At 31.1% G+C, this 19059-nt stretch overlaps 1 protein-coding gene across 2 annotated transcripts in view; it reads right to left on the reverse strand.

Annotated features, from left to right (window-relative positions):
• The window catches only part of LOC105325920 (E3 ubiquitin-protein ligase rnf213-alpha), a 69151-nt gene that overhangs the window by 7604 nt on the left and 42488 nt on the right, over positions 1–19059 (reverse strand). For both annotated transcript variants that reach the window (XM_034476075.2, XM_066071144.1), the window contains exons 51-80: positions 17274–17381; positions 17002–17087; positions 14997–15167; positions 14593–14716; positions 14054–14251; positions 13799–13935; positions 13442–13628; positions 13147–13314; positions 12590–12740; positions 12067–12205; positions 11586–11887; positions 11128–11279; positions 10830–11024; positions 9893–10080; positions 9550–9655; positions 9356–9456; positions 8885–9088; positions 7778–8041; positions 7309–7426; positions 6930–7207; positions 6732–6840; positions 6390–6500; positions 6122–6280; positions 5703–5897; positions 3541–3652; positions 3434–3468; positions 3092–3186; positions 985–1138; positions 720–900; positions 98–207 (exon numbers count right to left, since the gene is read on the reverse strand). In XM_034476075.2, coding sequence (XP_034331966.2) covers positions 98–207; positions 720–900; positions 985–1138; positions 3092–3186; positions 3434–3468; positions 3541–3652; positions 5703–5897; positions 6122–6280; positions 6390–6500; positions 6732–6840; positions 6930–7207; positions 7309–7426; positions 7778–8041; positions 8885–9088; positions 9356–9456; positions 9550–9655; positions 9893–10080; positions 10830–11024; positions 11128–11279; positions 11586–11887; positions 12067–12205; positions 12590–12740; positions 13147–13314; positions 13442–13628; positions 13799–13935; positions 14054–14251; positions 14593–14716; positions 14997–15167; positions 17002–17087; positions 17274–17381 — 4638 coding nt within the window. The remainder of the gene's footprint in view (positions 1–97; positions 208–719; positions 901–984; positions 1139–3091; positions 3187–3433; positions 3469–3540; positions 3653–5702; positions 5898–6121; positions 6281–6389; positions 6501–6731; positions 6841–6929; positions 7208–7308; positions 7427–7777; positions 8042–8884; positions 9089–9355; positions 9457–9549; positions 9656–9892; positions 10081–10829; positions 11025–11127; positions 11280–11585; positions 11888–12066; positions 12206–12589; positions 12741–13146; positions 13315–13441; positions 13629–13798; positions 13936–14053; positions 14252–14592; positions 14717–14996; positions 15168–17001; positions 17088–17273; positions 17382–19059) is intronic.

The raw sequence follows: 19059 nt of genomic DNA on the forward strand, positions 1-19059 counted from the left end.
ATTAGTCTTATATAAACTTGATATTAACAAATGCTTTGAATTTTTAATGATTGATTGCTTGGTGTTTTCCTACATCTTTATCTGGTTTTTAACATACCTGCAGTAAACGAGAGAGAAATTTCCTATCAATGGCAGTTTCCCATGCTGATCTTCCCTCTTTTGAAAACCAATCATATTGATTCAGTACAGTTACCCTTCGCGTGATTCCTGTTAAACAAAAAAAGTTCATTAATATTACTTGCAATTTATACATCTATTGCCTTTAGAAAAACCTCTAAACCTGAGGAGTCATATGCTACAAATAAGAATTGAATAACCTAAAATCACTCACAAACACAATATAGTAAAACAAAATTATCTTCATATCTAATTAATCTATCGAAAAAGATTTACTTCTTCACAATTTTCACCATTATTCTGTCGTCTCAATACGATTCAATACTGATTCTTCTATACAAAAAAACAAAAACATTAATTATAAAGAGTTGGTTATGATTATATTTTTTCTTGAGTCTGTGTTAATTTAAGATTGTTCAGTTAAATAAACTAGAATGATTATTCTCTGTGCACAGATTTATACAAAAAAATTATATACAGCAGTATACGTACCTTATGTATTAGGGAATGAAATTATGATATATTTTTATAAGATTTAATCATCAGGAAATAATTAAAAAAAAACATTGAATATTTGTCGAATACAATAGTTAACACATTACCAGCATAGCTCGTATCCCCTTCCATAAACGAGTGTATCATTGAATGCAGGAACATGAATATATCATCCAGACTCCTATCTAAAGAAACTTGCAGAGTGTCTATATCTTTGCCTAAATGTGCCCACAAGAAATCAGATACCGTAAACGTTGGAATAGCGGGTTGAATAAGTTGATACACATCCTAAGTTAAAGGAAAAAACGTTTACAGAAAATGTGCAGAACGAGCACTCGACAAATTGATTGACTTCTTCATTTCAATAATTACATCTGAATGTTCATTTGCCCCAATAAGCATTGCCATATGCGTGAGTAGACGAAGAAGAATGTTAGAAGAAGGCGATAATGTTCTCTCGGATATTGCTTGTGTGCTTCGTCCTTCTGCTGATCCCAAGATGTGCCCTGGTTGGCTAAAATCAGCTCTGTAAAGTTACATACAACCATGTTATAATCATTATTGCAGTATCAAGTTGACTATACTTATTTTACTTAATTTAACACTTTCTATAGTAAAGGGTTGATTAATCTGGGTGTTGCTCCAAGATTCAGTAGAATGAGTATATATTCTAGAATGTATCCATTATCCTTGCATCATAAAACTATGTTTTGTTCCTTTACTCTTTTAAAAGAAATACATTGAATTTATACATTTTTTGTCAAACGTAATATATTACGCCAAAAATAGCTTACGTTACTTTATTGTTAAAACCTTCACTACATTAACACTATTATTCATGCTTAATTTTTAAAATATACTTGTGAAATAACATTAACTGGTGTATCCCATTATACCATACCGTATAAACTTCTAGAATATCTTAATCTATTAGATACACAGACAATACGCAATACATGACATTGCCTATTTGATCTCCAACTGTTGTTTCCTTAAATGATGGGATTTTCAAATTGATACGGTTACTTTAATTTCATTTCGGTTTTTTATTACTATCTTTTTTTCCAAGTCATCTTATTTGTTTGTGTAACTCCCATGTCATTGAATACCAAATCACAAGTTCTTTAGCAAAGATCTATTTTATTTATTTTCATTTTCGTACCAAAAAGGTATTTACAGGATTATCATACACCCAACAAAACTTCGAAGTGTTTAACCAGTATAATGTATTTGTAACCTACATGAAATAAGCACATCTATCTGTTTTGACGTCAGGGTAACTGATTTCCACCTAACTTTCAAATAGTTAAAAATGATGCATTGACTTTGACCTCTGCAATGCAGATAATATTGAAACGGCTTTTGGTGTTATCTCATTGATCATTTCGGCCATGGCAAGTGTTTTCGTTTTTAAACTTAACCAAAGACTAATACTAATTACAAAAATGCCAATCATATCAAGCACGTGCAGAAAAATACCAATTTAATGTTTTGACGTTTCGTCACTAGTAGTTAATTTTAACCGTTGTTGTCTTAATTTATAGGTTGCATGGTTCCCTTCTAATGACTGTAATTTTCCTTTTAATTTCCCGTGATATATAACTGATGCCTGCATGGGTTTCTTTGAATGGAAAGTGTTAATTGATTAATCATTGGACACTAGAGACATTAGAGCTTGCAAAAACGTAAGTTTTAGACTTGTAAGGCAAACGTATAATGATAGCCTTTTTCATATGATGTATAGCAGATTTATTATTAAGTAAAAAATAGGATTAGAAAATTTAATTTTGTTTTATTGTAATTTAATAACTGTACAAATGCAATGAATAAAAAAATAGAAAGTTAAATTTTCATTCTGTTGCTTTTAATCCACATACAAAAACGTGAATATTTCTCAGAACACTGTTAACTGTTTATCTAATTACTCTCTTTAACAATCAAACACTGAATCAAAAGAAATTCATGTCGGCAAATTGTACATTATAAATACACCCAAATAAATTAATTGTTCACACTGATAAATAGAACAGTTTTGACATTGCGCCAACTCAACCAATCTAGTAAAATATTTACCATTTTACACAAGTATTTTCAAAAATTGTTCTTTTCCTAGCGCACGTCTCTTTTTTCTTGTGACTTCATAAAATGAATAATGTCGCTTGTCTACTCAATAACAGACAGCCTTCTTGCACATTATTTTTTCTTCTAAAAATGCTGAACTAATCCTTAAAATTTTCAAGTTATGATAGAAACTAATTTCTAGAAAAATGTTTCAAACATTTACAAATTGTTGATACAGTTTTTACCCGTTATGAAAACTGTAAATAATTTCAAGTTTTCAAAGAGTGTTTTCTTTTTTTTGCATTCACGTCAACGCAGTCAATTATTTCATTTTTAGTACATGTATTTTTAATTTTAAAAAAATCTTAAGCAAATATTAAAAGTACAGCTTCTTCAGTTATCAAAATTTTTTCGTTACCCTGTGTCTTTTGCATTGTCGTCCCTTATTCTTGATTCGCCTCCAATTTGTGCTTTACAGTGGTAACATCGTCCGACTTGAGTTGGATTTCCACACTTAATGAATAGTCATAAATGTAGTTTACATTAACAAAACAAAATGTAATAAACAATTGAAAAGCAGTTAATATGTTGCATTAACTTGTACAGTTATACTTTTTACGTATGATCGAACTTTTTCAAGCGATCCCGCCTTTTCTTCAAAATATTATCATACTTAATAAATCCTAAATCAGTTCATAAACTGGTTTTAGAAAAATAAAATTTTGATCAAAAGCAAATTCCTTTGAAAAGCAATACTTACATCCCCAACAGCATAAGGGTGACCATTTGGACATCCTGAAAAAACATTAAACACATACAAACTTTGTTGATGAAAAGAATACTACACAATAAAAGATTGACACTTACGGTACCACGTGACTGTATGATGGTTCTTATTAGCAATTTCTTCCATTCTCTGGAGTTCAGTTTTAATTTCTCCCGACAAAACCTCTTCTGGCATCGTTGGTAAAAATGAGTCCTTAGATTTAAAAAAAAAAATCTTAATTAAAAGTAGAAGTTTATTTAAAGAAAAAAAAACAAAAGTAGAATGCTTGTTTGATAACACATCTACATCTAAACTAGGCTGTATCTTACAAAAATCCCAATGGCCTGAAGGCCCGAGTATTTTGGCGCAGGGATTAATCTTATATAATGTATTTAAGTCTTATTCTATTGCATTTTGTGCAGAGTTTTATAATCTTAGTAAATATGCAAACAACTCCTAGATTTGAAGCATTTAAATCAGTCCATATTTAAGAATTACTAATCCCCCAAACACATGGACAAATGAATGTATTTCACAAATTAGGTAAAAGGTGTTATAAATATTATACCCAAAATGTTTATAGTATATTCCACTTCTGAGTTCATGAGGAAAACTGGTGAGTAAACATAGTTAGCAAGATTGAATTCTGTGCTGGAAAAGTGCTAGCCAGGCAAATTAACTTTATATTTAATTTATGCTTTATACTTAAGAATGTATTCACTTTAATGTTCTAACGTTAATGACGTTATACATAAATGATTGTAATACATGCATACTTGACAAAAAATGCTTATCTTTAATAAAGGAATGAAATCAATAAAAGTGTAAATTGGTTGAAGGGTTTCAGCTATCTAAAGTGTGAAGCGGTATACATTTTAAACCATTATAGTATTTCTTGTATATCCTAAATTCATATGAATGTATTTAAATTGTTCATACCTAAATACAGATTCTGAAATAAAAAAAGCTGTTCTCATGGATAATGTATGTAATATGTAATCGTGGATTGATATAGTTTATAGCTAAATTAGTTTGACACCAGCAAAAGCGACTATATAAATATGAACTTTTTCAAATCCATTGAGCCAATGAAAAGAACGTTAAAGATAAAACGTATTTATTGACAAGTTCATAACAACATGAGAAAATGTCTCTGGAAAGAACTTTAATTTCAAAGAATGTAGTGCGATGACATTATGGAGTTTAATCACAAGACGTTTATGTGCAGGTATCAGTATGATGAGCAAATTAAAGCACAGTTTGGGTTTCACACTTTAAATTTACTTTTATAATTATAAATGTATATAATAATATGCTGACTTTATTACTTATCAATGATAACCAAATTCAGAAAAAAATATAGGAAATTGTTTAAAATGCCTTTTTTCGATGAATCAACTTTTTTTTTAAAGATCATCAAGTGTATATGAACAATACTGCACAAGATTTACAAATAGTATGCTAATAATCAAAACCGTTTGGTTACAAATATCAAAGTAATCGTTCGATAATAATTTGGTTATAAAGGCTGATAAAATTGATAGAATACAGGTACTGCTATTGCCTTTTTATCATTATATGCCGTGCCGGTTTTGCTGGTGTTGTAAATTATTTCTTATTTACTAGTTCTAGAAATATTTAGACTATTTTTTCATTAAATGAAGTATATGCAAAAATTTCATTGTTAACGATAAGATTTTTAAGAATATTATGAATATTAAGTAAACGACATACCTACAGGTGGCAGTTCGAGTTTGCTTGTTGTAATTAAAAAATTCCGGAAGCAAAAAATATCGGTAGCGAAACACCTTAAGGGGCCCCCATATGCAGAATGTTTGAACGATATACTGGTAATTAGACCTTGTTGGCTTCATCCCAATAACGGTAGATACGATCTTAAAGTGTTTACTAAGAAATATAGCATTTTACCACATGCCCATTAAATCAAAAACAAATTCCACAATTTGTGATTTACATTGTTTACAGTTTTTTTAGGGAGTGAAATTAGTGTCGCTTTTTCTAAAAGGTGTGTTGATGTACTCCCAACGTGTACTTTAAAAGATGTTTCCACAGTCCGTTTATTTGGTTTGAAATTAAACGCATTTGGATTTTTTTTTCAAATATTATTTCAAAGTGCGTTGCTACACGTACAGATCTATATCATTTTTTTTCGAAATAATATAATTTAAAAAAAAAGAAACAAAGAAAAACAACATATTAATATATTTGTCATTTTATATTATCATAAATTTGTTCACATTACCTTCAATGAAATAGGATTGGTCGCTAGAAGAACTAAGGGTTGTAACAGTTCATTTGAAGGCAAAGTTTTCAGAACCAACAAAAAGTGAAGAAGTAAAATGACTAATCCCTGTCCCCTGATATCACGGTGATATTGAATCTGCAGTTGTTTGCATAAATGTGCGAACGAGTCTCCAAGAACATTTTCCAGATATTTCTACAAAAAATTAAACTTTCATACAAAGGTACCTTAAGAATAGAAAAAAGCATACAGAAGCAATCATAAAATTTGCAAAATTGAATAAAGATTGACAAATTTCTAGATACAAATGAAGCAAACATTTTTGATTATATATTCCGGAAATATCTAAATAGATTATTTTATTTCACATTTTCAAAAAAAAAAATATAAAAAGAAAATATAGTAATGTTTTTATATACTTGTACTGTTTGCAAGTTTTTTCTTGCAAACTCCTTTTTGAGAGCCTCAACAAACTGTTTAGGTAGTGGTTCGACGTCGCAAAACAGTTCCCTGACTTTTATTTCTTTTATGAGCGCTAGGAGATAAAATATCTGCACAGATGCTGACCTCTCTGTAATCTGAAAGTTCAATTCAAATAAAATATGAAATAGAATTTAATGAAATTTGGGAAAATTATAGAAAATAACCTATTTATCGAGAGGTCATATTCTATTTCTAAAAACATACCTTTAAACTAAGTCGGTTGTTCTTTACCAACAACAATTTTGCAACATCATCTCGTATTTCCGTGTATGTGTTTCCAAGGACAACACAGTAGTCTGGGCATTCTTGCATTCTCTTTTAAAACAAATATTTACCATCTCAAAACAAATCAATTATAAATCATGATGAAAGTAAAAACACTTTGCAAATAAAATAATTATGAAATCTATGATAATTTATTTAACACCCAAAATCTAATTAATCTGAAAAAAGACAAAATTCGTACGCAGACAGAAAAAATGCTTTATTTCATAATATGCTTATTGTTATATTTATATTTTCATGATGAAATTGATAACTACTTACTTCATTTACTCTTCCTTCTGTAGGAAACAACCATTGAACGTTCGATTTCAAGAGTAGCTGATACAAATCTAATCCATATGATCGACAAATATGGGTTAGAAGATAGATTCTGCAACAGTAATAAAACAGTTTTTAAAAAAATCCATATATACTAAACAATTAGACAATTACAGCGAAACATTTTAAAACGGCATTGACCTTATGTGATTTATAGAGAGATCACAGAGCACAGTTGTCAATTGAAAAATTTCTTCATAAACAGAGCCATTTGATTCAGGTTTTACTGAGTAGCACTCTTTCAGATACTTCGCAGTGGTCTGTAAGCAATATCTCGCAGTTGCAACATTTCGAAGTTTTTCAATGACAGCAGTGCAGTTTTCCAAGTTTTCTATTACAGTGGAAAGTAAATCCCTCACAAACGTAGCTTCTTTTTCACGATCTTGATTCAAATTAGCTGCCTGTTCCACGAGAGAATCCTGCAAATCAAATTCAATGGGATTTATCGATGCCTAAAAAACCCTTGATTATGATACTTAATTTAAAATATCAAGAAATATCTGTATGAACATGCATTTACCTCAAAGCACTGCATTAACAAAAGGCACAACTCTATTTCATGATTTTTGTTCTGAACTTGTAACACGGTATCAGTTTCTCTCAAGAATTCCTCAAGATGTTGAAAAACAGCTTTCTCGCTAAAATGATAACATCAATGCATGCTTTTGATATCCAGTAAACAAATATTTAGTAGCAATTCGTTGTCTTAGAGTGCCAATAAAAGCATGAAAATGAAATGGAAATCTTAGTTAAATGTACAGGGTCAATAGTATTCAAAGGCCTCGTTAAAGAATCGATCTCAAAGAGAGGTTTCAATTCGTGATATATTTTTTCTTCAGCAATTATTTTATCTAGAACTATCAAAACAAGTTCTCTTACCTGTGTTACAAACTGTGTTACAACCGATAAACAGTTTTAGAAAAGCTTATGTACACGTGATAAAAAGTTAAAAAAGTAAAACTTTAAATATTACATAGGGCAAGCTTTACCTTGTCCTGATCAGCAGTTGTAACAAAAATGATCTGAACACTGGAGTGGTATCGACCACTGTTTCAAATATAGTCATCTGCCTTGTTCGTATAATCGTCATATTGAGTTGTGGTATTGTTTTCTTGTGTATAACAAGCTTAAGAAGATGCCGCATTACTTCGTCTGATGGTGGAGTTGAGTTTTCAAAGCACAATTGTGATACAACTTGCATGTAAAATTTATTACATCTCTCTTGATAATCATTGAAAAATCTCATTTGTTCTCTGCAATAAACCAACATTACAGTGTTATTATTAAATTTCATCAGAGTTTTAAAGAGTAAATTACACTTATTCATTGTTCGACTAGAGTTATTGTCGAGATCAAAGAGATGCCGCGGACATTATTCTCCAAAATACCACGGACGTCATCAGTAAATATCAGATTAGAAATACCTTATATGTCTCGCATTGATAATGAAAGTACAACTTCAAACCGTAAAATTTTTTAAAACTATGTCAATTTCACGTGTTAGTTCCAGTCAAAACGATGTGTATTGCCTCAAATGTTTATTTTTTTATTTTTAAGAGATCAATGCAGCTGTACCTGGGACTTCCCTTGCACATTTTCACAGTGTGTTTTACATAAAATATATCACGTGTAGTAGTAATAATCGTATTAAATTGCCCTTAAAATATTAGTAATATGATTCAAAGATATTTTATAAATAGGTGAAGAGTATTAAAAGTCCAAAGAAAAATGCATTCTGTCGTCGGCATGTGATTCTTTGATTGATACACATGTAAACATTACTAACGAAACCGTTGCACAGAACAGCCGTCTCTATAGGAGAAACGATCGGTAGAAATACTGGGCTGCTAGTAGGACTGTTCGTAGAAATGAATTATTGTTCTTTTTATCGTAAATGTTGCAGGATACCCTACTCGGTCTCGAAATGTTGTTTGAAATATAAAAGCCTCGGCTAACGCCTCGGCTGTTATATTTCAAAACAACCTTTCTCGACCTCGGAGGTTATACTGCAACATTCACGAAAACTCGTACAGTGTACTTTATTTCTTAATTACATTACTTTGTCATCATTTTGATTTAAATGTAAAATTTCATACTTTTGTTTTTCTGGTGTTTCATTTTCATCAAAGTTTTCTGGAATGCTTTGTGAGCATCTGTTAACTGGACACAACTTCTCAGCATCTGTCGTTTGAACTATGATACTGAAACACTCTTCTCTGCAGATTCTATGTCCACATGGCAATAAGACAGGAGGGGAAGAATCGAAGAGTTTGTCACAGCTAACACATTTGCCAAATTTTCTACAATATATTCATGCATTCAGAATAATATTGACAAAATAATGTATTTTAATTAAAACAAACACTGTAATTAAGCAACTTTGCTTGTATAATTTATCAATATGTCAAATCAGTATTATCTTTTCTGAATCTATTAAATTGTGTATGTCAAGTTACATAAATGGCAGATATGTATCTACTCCTTTCATCAGAAAAGCTATCATGTATTGGAAACATCCGTGTTTTTTTCCTAATCAACGAATTCGAAAGAAACAGGATCTAATTTACCCTAAAAACTCTGTCATGGCTTTAAGATTTGATGCTTTTAAAAATTTCTCCAATTTCTCCAAAGAAGGTTTTTCCTTGAAGTTGCTGCTGTCTCCCATTATCTGCAAAAAATGTTTTGGTTGAATTTCTTTTCGAATCTAAGAATCTTAAAAATACGTGAATATCAACCATCAGTTCTCAATCATGAAAATTACCTTCCACAATATTTTGCATGTCTGAGCCATCAGCTTTTCCCTAGTTGTGTTAATGCAAAGGTTTTGTATAAATAACTTCAAAACCACAATTTTGGTCCACCTTGATCTGAAAAAACGCAATGTTCCTCTTACTAATAGATTTATACCATATTCTTAATCTTACAATATCTATTTATTATGCAAATGGCTGACTCATATTTAGTTCTGTAGGTCATAATGTTTGCCTAATTTGTTTTTATTTCAATAATACATGCAAGTGTTCATTTCTCTCTTCATCTTTAATGGGAAAAAAGTGTTATAAATAAAGTCAATAAACACAGAGAAAAATGGAAATTATTCTCACCTGATAGCAAGCATTAATCTTCCTCTGGCCGATGTTTTATCGTAATCCGCGTGTAAGAGACGCTCTATTACTGGTCTGTATTTTTGCACATTTTCAATCCACTGGTGCTGTCCATCTGGTGTGTCTATAGATGTTTCATTAGGTTCCATGACTTCCAGTAAATATTTCACGGCTGTGATGTCCAGTTCCTGTTTACACAAGGAATTATATAAGTACATTAACCATAACTAATTCAAGTAGTCATCTTTAAAACTAATTACATATCCATCATATCATACAACGATTTGAAAGAGAATACCGGTATACGTTTAATTAATTCACTAGTGTTTTTTAAAACGATTATCGAATGAGAAGTACATTCACAGAGGTTTATATATATATATATATATATATATATATATATATATATATATATATATATATAAACCTCTGTGAATGTACTTCTCATTCGATAATCGTATATATATATATATATATATATATATATATATATATATATATATATATATATATATATATATATATATATATATATATATATATATATATATATTAAAATGTATGATAGCAATTCAAAGGTCACTAACATTTAATATGAAAAAATCACTGCTCATTGATAAACGATCCAAAAATGTATTAGACTGATTTGAAAATTTAATAGGTGAAATAGAATAGGAAAACTATATTTATTACTTCAAAAATATAAAGTATTTGTATAATTAAAAGAAAACATGTCAGGACAATAACATGTACCTGTTAGTTTTACGGAAGCGAATGTGATCTTAAATGTCTTAAGATTATAACCATTTAATGCCATCAACTAATATCCAATCCTCTCTACAAGTTATTCAAAATATTTAGCAATGGTCAAGTTGAACACTTAAAGAAAAGGGGATTACATTTCCAATGGCAGGACAAAATGTAAACATATTTTAACCTTGATGTCGCTCTCCAGTTTTTGGTAAAAAGATCCATCTCCTTGAGGCACAAAACACATAACTTCTGAGAAGATCTCTAGTTTTGGTTTGATATTTCTAAATGTTTTGTGTATGCAAAATACTCTGCTAGTAAAATTGTCTTCTTTGCCAGCCATATACTCCTCAAAACAGACATGGAGAAACTCACAAACTATCTATGAAATAGAAGAAATAAACAAACAAGTAAGACAAAGCTTAAAACAACAAATATTCATTGTGATATAATTCTTCATTAGAGACAGTATAGTCCATTTGTACCATTTCCTCCCTAGAACAGGATGCCTTGTGTGACATTTTCACAAAATCCGACATGTACAATCTTGTGGCCTCCTTCAGATTTTCTATGGTTAAATGTTGCAAAACAAAATGTCCTATCTCTGTTTCCTGGAATAATTCCTCTGCACTCTTTTCTATACCAAAACGATAGGTAACATTATCATTTGTATATATCTTCTATGAATTTCTTGGAAAAATATTATTTTTATTATAGTAAAATTTTGCTATTACGATTTTTACGACAGGCATTACTCAAAATTTATATTAATTTTTTTAAATTGAAAAGTATGCAACTGCAATGTTCCGTGCACATCAAGAACAATTATTCAATAAAATGATATCATACGAACAATATACCTCATCGGCAACAAATCAATAACAAAAGAAAATCTTTGATGTTTTAATTGGAAAGTGTTCGATATAAAATACTTTACATATACCTATAGCATTTTCTGATGTAACCAGAAGAAATTGTTCAACAGCCTCATATATAAGCCATGAAAAAGGAAAAGTCGCTGACGCCAAATGATTTGCACCGGTATTCATAACCTGCGGAACTTTAATTTTTATCAGAATTTCAACGTCAATTGAGTTGAATATTCCAAGCCAAAGATCTGTTAGCCACTGTACTTCACGATCAGAACTTTCCAGAATCGACAGATTGTTGTTTGTATCCACAAAGGCAACAATTTTTGCAAGGAGAGGTGTCACTCTGTCCTCAATGATTCTTTGACAGCTTGCCCTGGAATATTTAAACACTTCATTTTTAACACGTAAATTACTAATTTAATAAATAGAAAATTTTGTTGTAATCTTGTGGAAGAAATACATCAAATAAACGAACTGGTCATAGTAACGATCCAAGTTTATTGGTCAAGCTTGGAGAATAATAAACAGCATTTATAAGAATTAGTATTATACCTTAAAGTACCGGTTTTGTTCACGCTGGTAGACATAGCTGCTTCACTTTGTATCCACGATTCGTTGTATAAAATTGAGTCGGTACTGTACTTTGATAGTATTGTCACAATGTGCTTTATAAGACAGTATCCAAATCGTCCTAAATAATACAGTTTTAAAGCAAAGCAAGTTGAAATTTTAATTGTGAATAATTATTATCTACTGAAAAAAACTATATCTATTTCTCCATACAGCCAAGAATTATTAAAACTGGTTTAAAATTATCTTTCAAATTAATTAACATATATTTTTCGTTTCCTTCAACACGTTCATATGCATTGCCGTTTATTTTGATTTTCTTTATATATTTTTAATGAATATTATGTTTATTAAGAATTTGGTTCAGGATACCTTATTCTATAGAAAAGAAATTGACGTGCAGAATCCTTCCAAAAATGAGAGATTTATCTAGTTTTATACTGACAATGAACAGAATTGCTTTGAAATGATACTCTTCCAAAAAGTTTTCGTAATTGGGAATTACCTTCTGTCAATTGGTTACTCTTATTGAGTTCCTTGAAGATAAATTTTATTCGTTTTATGGACCTCTCTTGGTTATCGTCAACTTCGGTTATACTCGCCAAAGCAGGATGTATACAGTTAAAAAGAACTGTTCTTAAATTCACATGGCGTTCCTACAAAATGAAATCATATGTCTAAATTTATGATGAATCGCCCGGCACACGTTTCTCAGCTATACAAAACATATCAAATAAAGTTTTGAAAGTATTTATATTTAAGAAGTCTCATTAAACCATCCGATCGGACTATAAATAATTTTGCACAGATTTAAAAATTAATGTTCGTATATTGTGACACAGTTCTTTAATATATTATAAGGGAAAATGGTAATATTAAAATTGCTTAGTAGAAAGTTGCTGAAAAAAATTGTTTATTGTTCTCGTGTAAGCAAAAACCTCATTAACATAAAAATGAATATGTGATTTATTTGACATAATGCAATACAACCTGGTTTTAAGAACAACCACACATACTATTTGAAATTTTTTTTACACATAATGAACTGTGATTTACATCTACCTGTAAATCTGCCATGGCCGATTCATATTCAGCTTCCTCTGAAAAATTTTCTTCAGAGCAGAGACTCTCCTGTAGGATTGCGGAAATTGACTTTGTCATGAGGTCTTGAATGCAAGGGAGTGAAGTCAACCTCAGCTCATCAATGTGAACAGAAATCCAGCGTCCTGTCTGATGGTTGGAAAGAAAATCACATTTGCTGATACGTGTTAAAGCAGATTTGCAGTCTTAAAATAAATCAATAACCATTAATTTAAATTTTAAAACTTATCACATGTACCTTTCAGTCAATGTTTACCTGAAATCCGGAGAAAAAGGATTTACTGACTCTTGATAAATGCACTAAAAAGATTACGCAGAGATCTAGTTCGTTAGTTTGCAGCTCTCGTTGCACACAATATCTGGCACATTCAACCAAACTAGAATTTTCGTCTCCAGTGTCACACTGAATGAGCAACAGTTCTTTTCCTTTTTGCGAGATTTCTCTACAAAAATAATAGGAAAAACAATGGTAAAAAAAAACATCAACAATTTTTCGGGACACCAAAAAAAATGCAAATCGTTGAGAATAAAGCTCTTTTTTTCCAATCAGAATTATGATATAATTACAAAAGCTTCACACTATACAATATAATATTAGCTTAAAACATATAACCTGATCTGGTTAGAAAATTGCTGCTCTGTGTCAAATGCTTGCAATGAAAGAAGAGAAACCTTTCCCGATAAAAATGGTAATTTTCTTTCTATTACTTGTTTGTCAGTCTCTGACATAAGCTTTGAGTGTGTTGTGATCTGCAAAATGAAAAAAAAATAGTATCTAAACTTAATACATGTATTGGTTTCACTTGTTATATGAAATAAATTGTTTAACCATTGAAACCTCTAATTAACTTCACAGATTACCGAATACCTGAATAAAATTTCCTCCAAATCCATCATGTTTCTTTCTAAACTGAAGAAAATCACATAAGCTCTCATGGCATTGGTCCTTGAAATATACTTGCATATATTGTTTTGCAAATATTTCCTGTTCTGTCTTGTTTAATCTGAGCACAGCGTCTGGAGTACATCCCCATAGGAGAATATGTTTTGCTGCCTCTAGGACTCTCTTAGAAAAAAAACCCATAAAAATCAAAATATTTTATACCTCTTAATCTTATCATCATTTGGTCGAACGAGATTACTAAATTGCTCATAGATCAAATAATCAAAAGACCACAATTTTTTTATAATTACATGTTTTACATCTCAAATTTTGGAGAAAAACGCCCTATCCAAAAAGGACTAAAGAAATTTTGTTGAGAGGTCAACTTTTTATCAATAAACACAAACATTCAAATACGCAAATTTAATGCAAACATGGCCATAGGTTCATTATGTCCCTTCTACACAGAGGGAGTGCTTCGAGGATTTACATTCAAAATATTATGAACTTAAAAACATTCATACATGCTGTAAAGAGTCATTCTCCTCCATGCTGTTTTTGGAGCATATTTCCCAAGCTTTGAGTACTACTCCTGCTGCTGTGTCTTTATTGTAGCCAATGAAAACCTCCTCTATTCTAATAGTCTCGCTGAAATAAAAATATTCTCTTCATACTCCTATGCAGGGATACATGTATTAGTAAGTATGTATTTTTATTTTCAACAGTAATATGTTTAAGTGTGTTTATAGATGTGATCATTTATTTCGCGGATTATTATCCGTTTGGCTGCATATTTGATATACAATTACTTAGGCCTACTTGTCTTTCCATTGAAAATTGCCTTCATTCTTGTTACACGACACAATCTAACGGATGTATGCTATATCTGAAACACGTTAAACTTTATAATTTGATTTAATGCTCAAACCTGTCAGCCACACTGGAAAATTCTCTGGCCCACTGCTCCAATTTGTGAGACAGTCTTAGTTGGACGTCTGTGAGCATTCCTTCTACAGTCAAGAAATGCTTTTCCATTCGATTGATAAGTGGAATTGGAAATTCTCTGTAGACAACTCTTTTTTCTGCTACAACCACTAGCCTAAAACATTATTTTAATGACACATAATGTTTTCCTGAGCTGTAAGAACGTACATGTCAGTCACTCTGTTTTCTTACATGGCCCTCTTAAATTAATGAATAGAACATTTTAAAACTCTCATGATTAATGTGTGTATTTCTTTTATTAAATGATATATTATGCATTTATAGGTAAAACCTTGAGTAACAAACATTTTCGAGAGTAATATAGGTTAATGATCATCAGCAAAAAAGCATAATTAAATCAAAGTACTGAAAGTACTGAAAAGCGCTAACCTAGCTTGGTTCTAAAGGAAATTTACTTTGTGCAAGCTTAGTTAGAAATGAGACTTATCGACATTTATTGAAAGTATCTAATGCCAGAAGGGTCTAAATGCCGTTTAAATTGTACTCATCCAAAATGTATCCTTATTTAATTTAATTTGGTTAAGAAAATTTGGTCGAAATTACGTTTCTTTTATATATACATGTATATTATGATTTATCATATACACTAAAGTTAATTTAAATCAAAGCTGAACACGACTTCTAAATGGACACCTGCCAGAATCATGTTTTATAAAAGCCTTTGATTTTGTTACTCTTTATTTCATATCTGTACATGTACCTTGTGTGCAACGTGTTAAATGCGTTTGTTTGACAAATGTCTGCACTTGTATTGTCGTTATACGCGTGCATTTTCTTTATAAAGGTATTGTATTGACCATTATAATTGATGTTCTGAATCTTCTTCTGCATATGTACTGCATTTATCTGGTAAGTTGTTGCGTCTAAGTAACAAATGTAAGCGACGTAAAATATACGTCCACACAGATGAGATCTACTATGCAAAATTAAAGTGTTAAGTTCCTTATATATGTGCTATGAGGAAAGCGGCGAACACCAAGAACTATATGTGGCTATTTACAAGTCGTTTTGGTTTTTCTACATTCCAGCTTCTGTTTATGCACTCACAAGATTAGCTTTTTTAAAAGCTAAGAAACTCAGCCACTGGAATATACATTTTAGGTGACAAGAGACTACACACTCTACATGTATAAAAATACAAGATATAAATATGTTGAATAATTAATATGCAGATGTACTGTGAGTGACATATATTTTTAAAACTGTATGTGAGGAGGCAAGTGTGTAGCAGTGTACACGTATACAATGCAGTTTGACCTAAAACTGACCAGTTTCATAACTTCTTTGAATTTCACTAACACGGACTGTCTAGTAAATCCTTACCAGATTTCCAATTTACGCAAGCGTATTTAATTGAAGTTTCACTATAACTTAATAAATCAGCCCGAAGGCTGACTATAATCACTGCGTAGCAGCCCCTGCAGTGATGTACGTAAGCCCTGCACATTAAATTCACAATAGTCCGTGCAGTTATGTGCCTAAACCCATGAAACTGGTTCCCCAACCAGTTTCAATGATGTATATTTCTGCTAATAGGGGGCAGTTATTCGATGCACCGGAAGTAGAAGTCTAACGCCAATAAAGCGCTGAGCTATGCTTAGTGCTTTAAAAACGGATAACTAGGCTAACAAATTTTTGTCAAAGTGTCTATACATCTTCTGCGTTTTAAAATATGATTTAATTCCTTTCGTCGTTCTTTTTCTTACATGTACGTGATTACTATAATGTTAACCTCTTCAAACATATATGACAATATTGTTTTGGAAACAAAATAATCATTGATGTTTTCCTAATTTGACAAAGGATATGGCTCAAATGGGGAATGTTTTAAATCAATGAAGCATTTTGGCAGAAAAGAGATCATTCCAAGCATTTTAGGGAATATAACGAGAGGTACATGTAAAGTAATGTATGTTTAACTTATCTACCTGAACTTTTTGTCCACCTTGCACTTCACTCTGTGGGTCCCAAGACCAAGATCTATGTATCTATCGGGGCCACTTTCCATATAATACTAAAATATATATTGATTGGGAACTATTATCAAAACTTAAAGTTTACTTTCATGAAATTAATAATAAATGTGAGCATTTTGGTACAAACAACTTGAAAATATATATTTACTATAACTGTTTGAGGTTATCAAAAATTTGTAAAACGATAACTTTGTTATACAAAATATTTACAAATCAGAACATACTTGATTAAGAGCATCATATAGACTTTCATATAGGTTCTCTAAATTCAATAAGACAACCGTCTTTCCTGTTTCCATGAAAACCTTTATTCGGTTTATATTTCTGCAAATCTAAAGTCAAAGAATGGAAAAAGGAAGAATAAGTTCAATTATAATAGTATAATTTTCATTTTATAACAGAAGAATCATCATTAAGAAACATTTTCAACTCGATTAATTTCTTAATTGTTGCATAATGTAAATTAAACCCACATTTAATTTTATAGATCTTTAAGGTGTCTCTTTTAAAATATTACTTTACAATTGGAAGACTATATATAGGTTTCAAAAACATTAACTAGAATACAAGGTTCTGTGCTATAGTCTGTCCCAAGATATTTATGCTGCATATTTGAACGATTTTTAATAAAAATACACATACCTGTGACTGAAGTGCAATTAAAATCGATGAAAGGGAAAATTCCCAAGATAACTTCATTCACACATTATCATTTTCCCCCCGTAAAAATTCACAGGAACGAAAACAGATTTCCTACGGAGATTTATAATGGGGAATGTTGACATCTTTTCTCCATTCGGAAATACTCGGGACCCCTCGCGCAATTTTTCAACGTTATCATCCGGGCGTCTTCATCTCCTTGGCAATGGAAAAACCTCGTAGACTTTTTATTTTTAGCCGTGTACTGATGCCCGACAAGCTAGCGGGGGCGTTTCAAAGGGGAAATCTTGGGATTTTTTCATACTATTGAATGAACATCGTCTGAACCAAGAGGTATTTATAAATATTGAATAATTTAAGAAAATATGCGGCAAAAATATCTTGGGACAGACTATAACAACAAATTACATATGTATGTTACTTAATGCATAGTAAAACTTTTTGGTTAAAACATTCAAAATATTTACGCATTGTCTACAACAAATAACACAGGTATTGTGAGCTCACAAATGATACCCTCTGCAAAGAAAATATAATAACTTAAGTACCGGTTTTTCTCTATTGGAAAGTAATCTATGCATCATTTTCTTACAGTGACCTTGAACTTGCAAAAAAGAATAAACCTCACATGTTTAGAGGTCTCAAGCAATTTCTGTGTCAAATTTTAGTTTTAATCATTTTTTCATTACAAGATATGCCGCCCATGCAGGAATATGTGAAGTAGGAGTGTCCAATGTTTCTCTTTAAGAAATATATATAGCAGATATATAGATAATCTTTGTGTGAAATAAAGACTTCAAATATTTCTTCATAAGAAAGATATAGACCACACACGAATTTTACACTTTTTTTCTTGTGAAGTAAGAAATTTCAATGTTTTTCCTTAAGAAACATTTATAATAGACCGGATACACAAATTTTGCACTTTTCCTTCTGGGTACACACACTCATGTCATAAGCAATCTTTGTTTGAAGTTAGAAGTTCCAATGTTTCTCCATAAGACATACATGGACCGGACACGATTGCACAGACAGAGGAACGGATAGACAGACGGCCAGACAAGGTGATTCCTATATACCTCTAAACTTTGTTTGCATGGTGATATTATATAAATAGTGCCTGTTTGGGAGGGTAACGGTTGAAATTGACACCCCGAGAAAACCATTGTCAACCGACGCGAAGCGTCGGTTGACAATGGTTTTCGAGGGGTGTCAATTTCAACTGTTATCCTCCCAAACAGGCACTATTTATTTTGTTATACTGAATGTCTTAATTTTAAAGAAAACTTCACTGCTTAACATGGGAATAACGTGAATTCTACGGCGAACCGTAGGCGCATAATTTTCGCG

This window comes from Magallana gigas, chromosome 9, assembly GCF_963853765.1.
Source record: "Magallana gigas chromosome 9, xbMagGiga1.1, whole genome shotgun sequence".
In the NCBI taxonomy this organism is placed as follows: domain Eukaryota; kingdom Metazoa; phylum Mollusca; class Bivalvia; order Ostreida; family Ostreidae; genus Magallana; species Magallana gigas.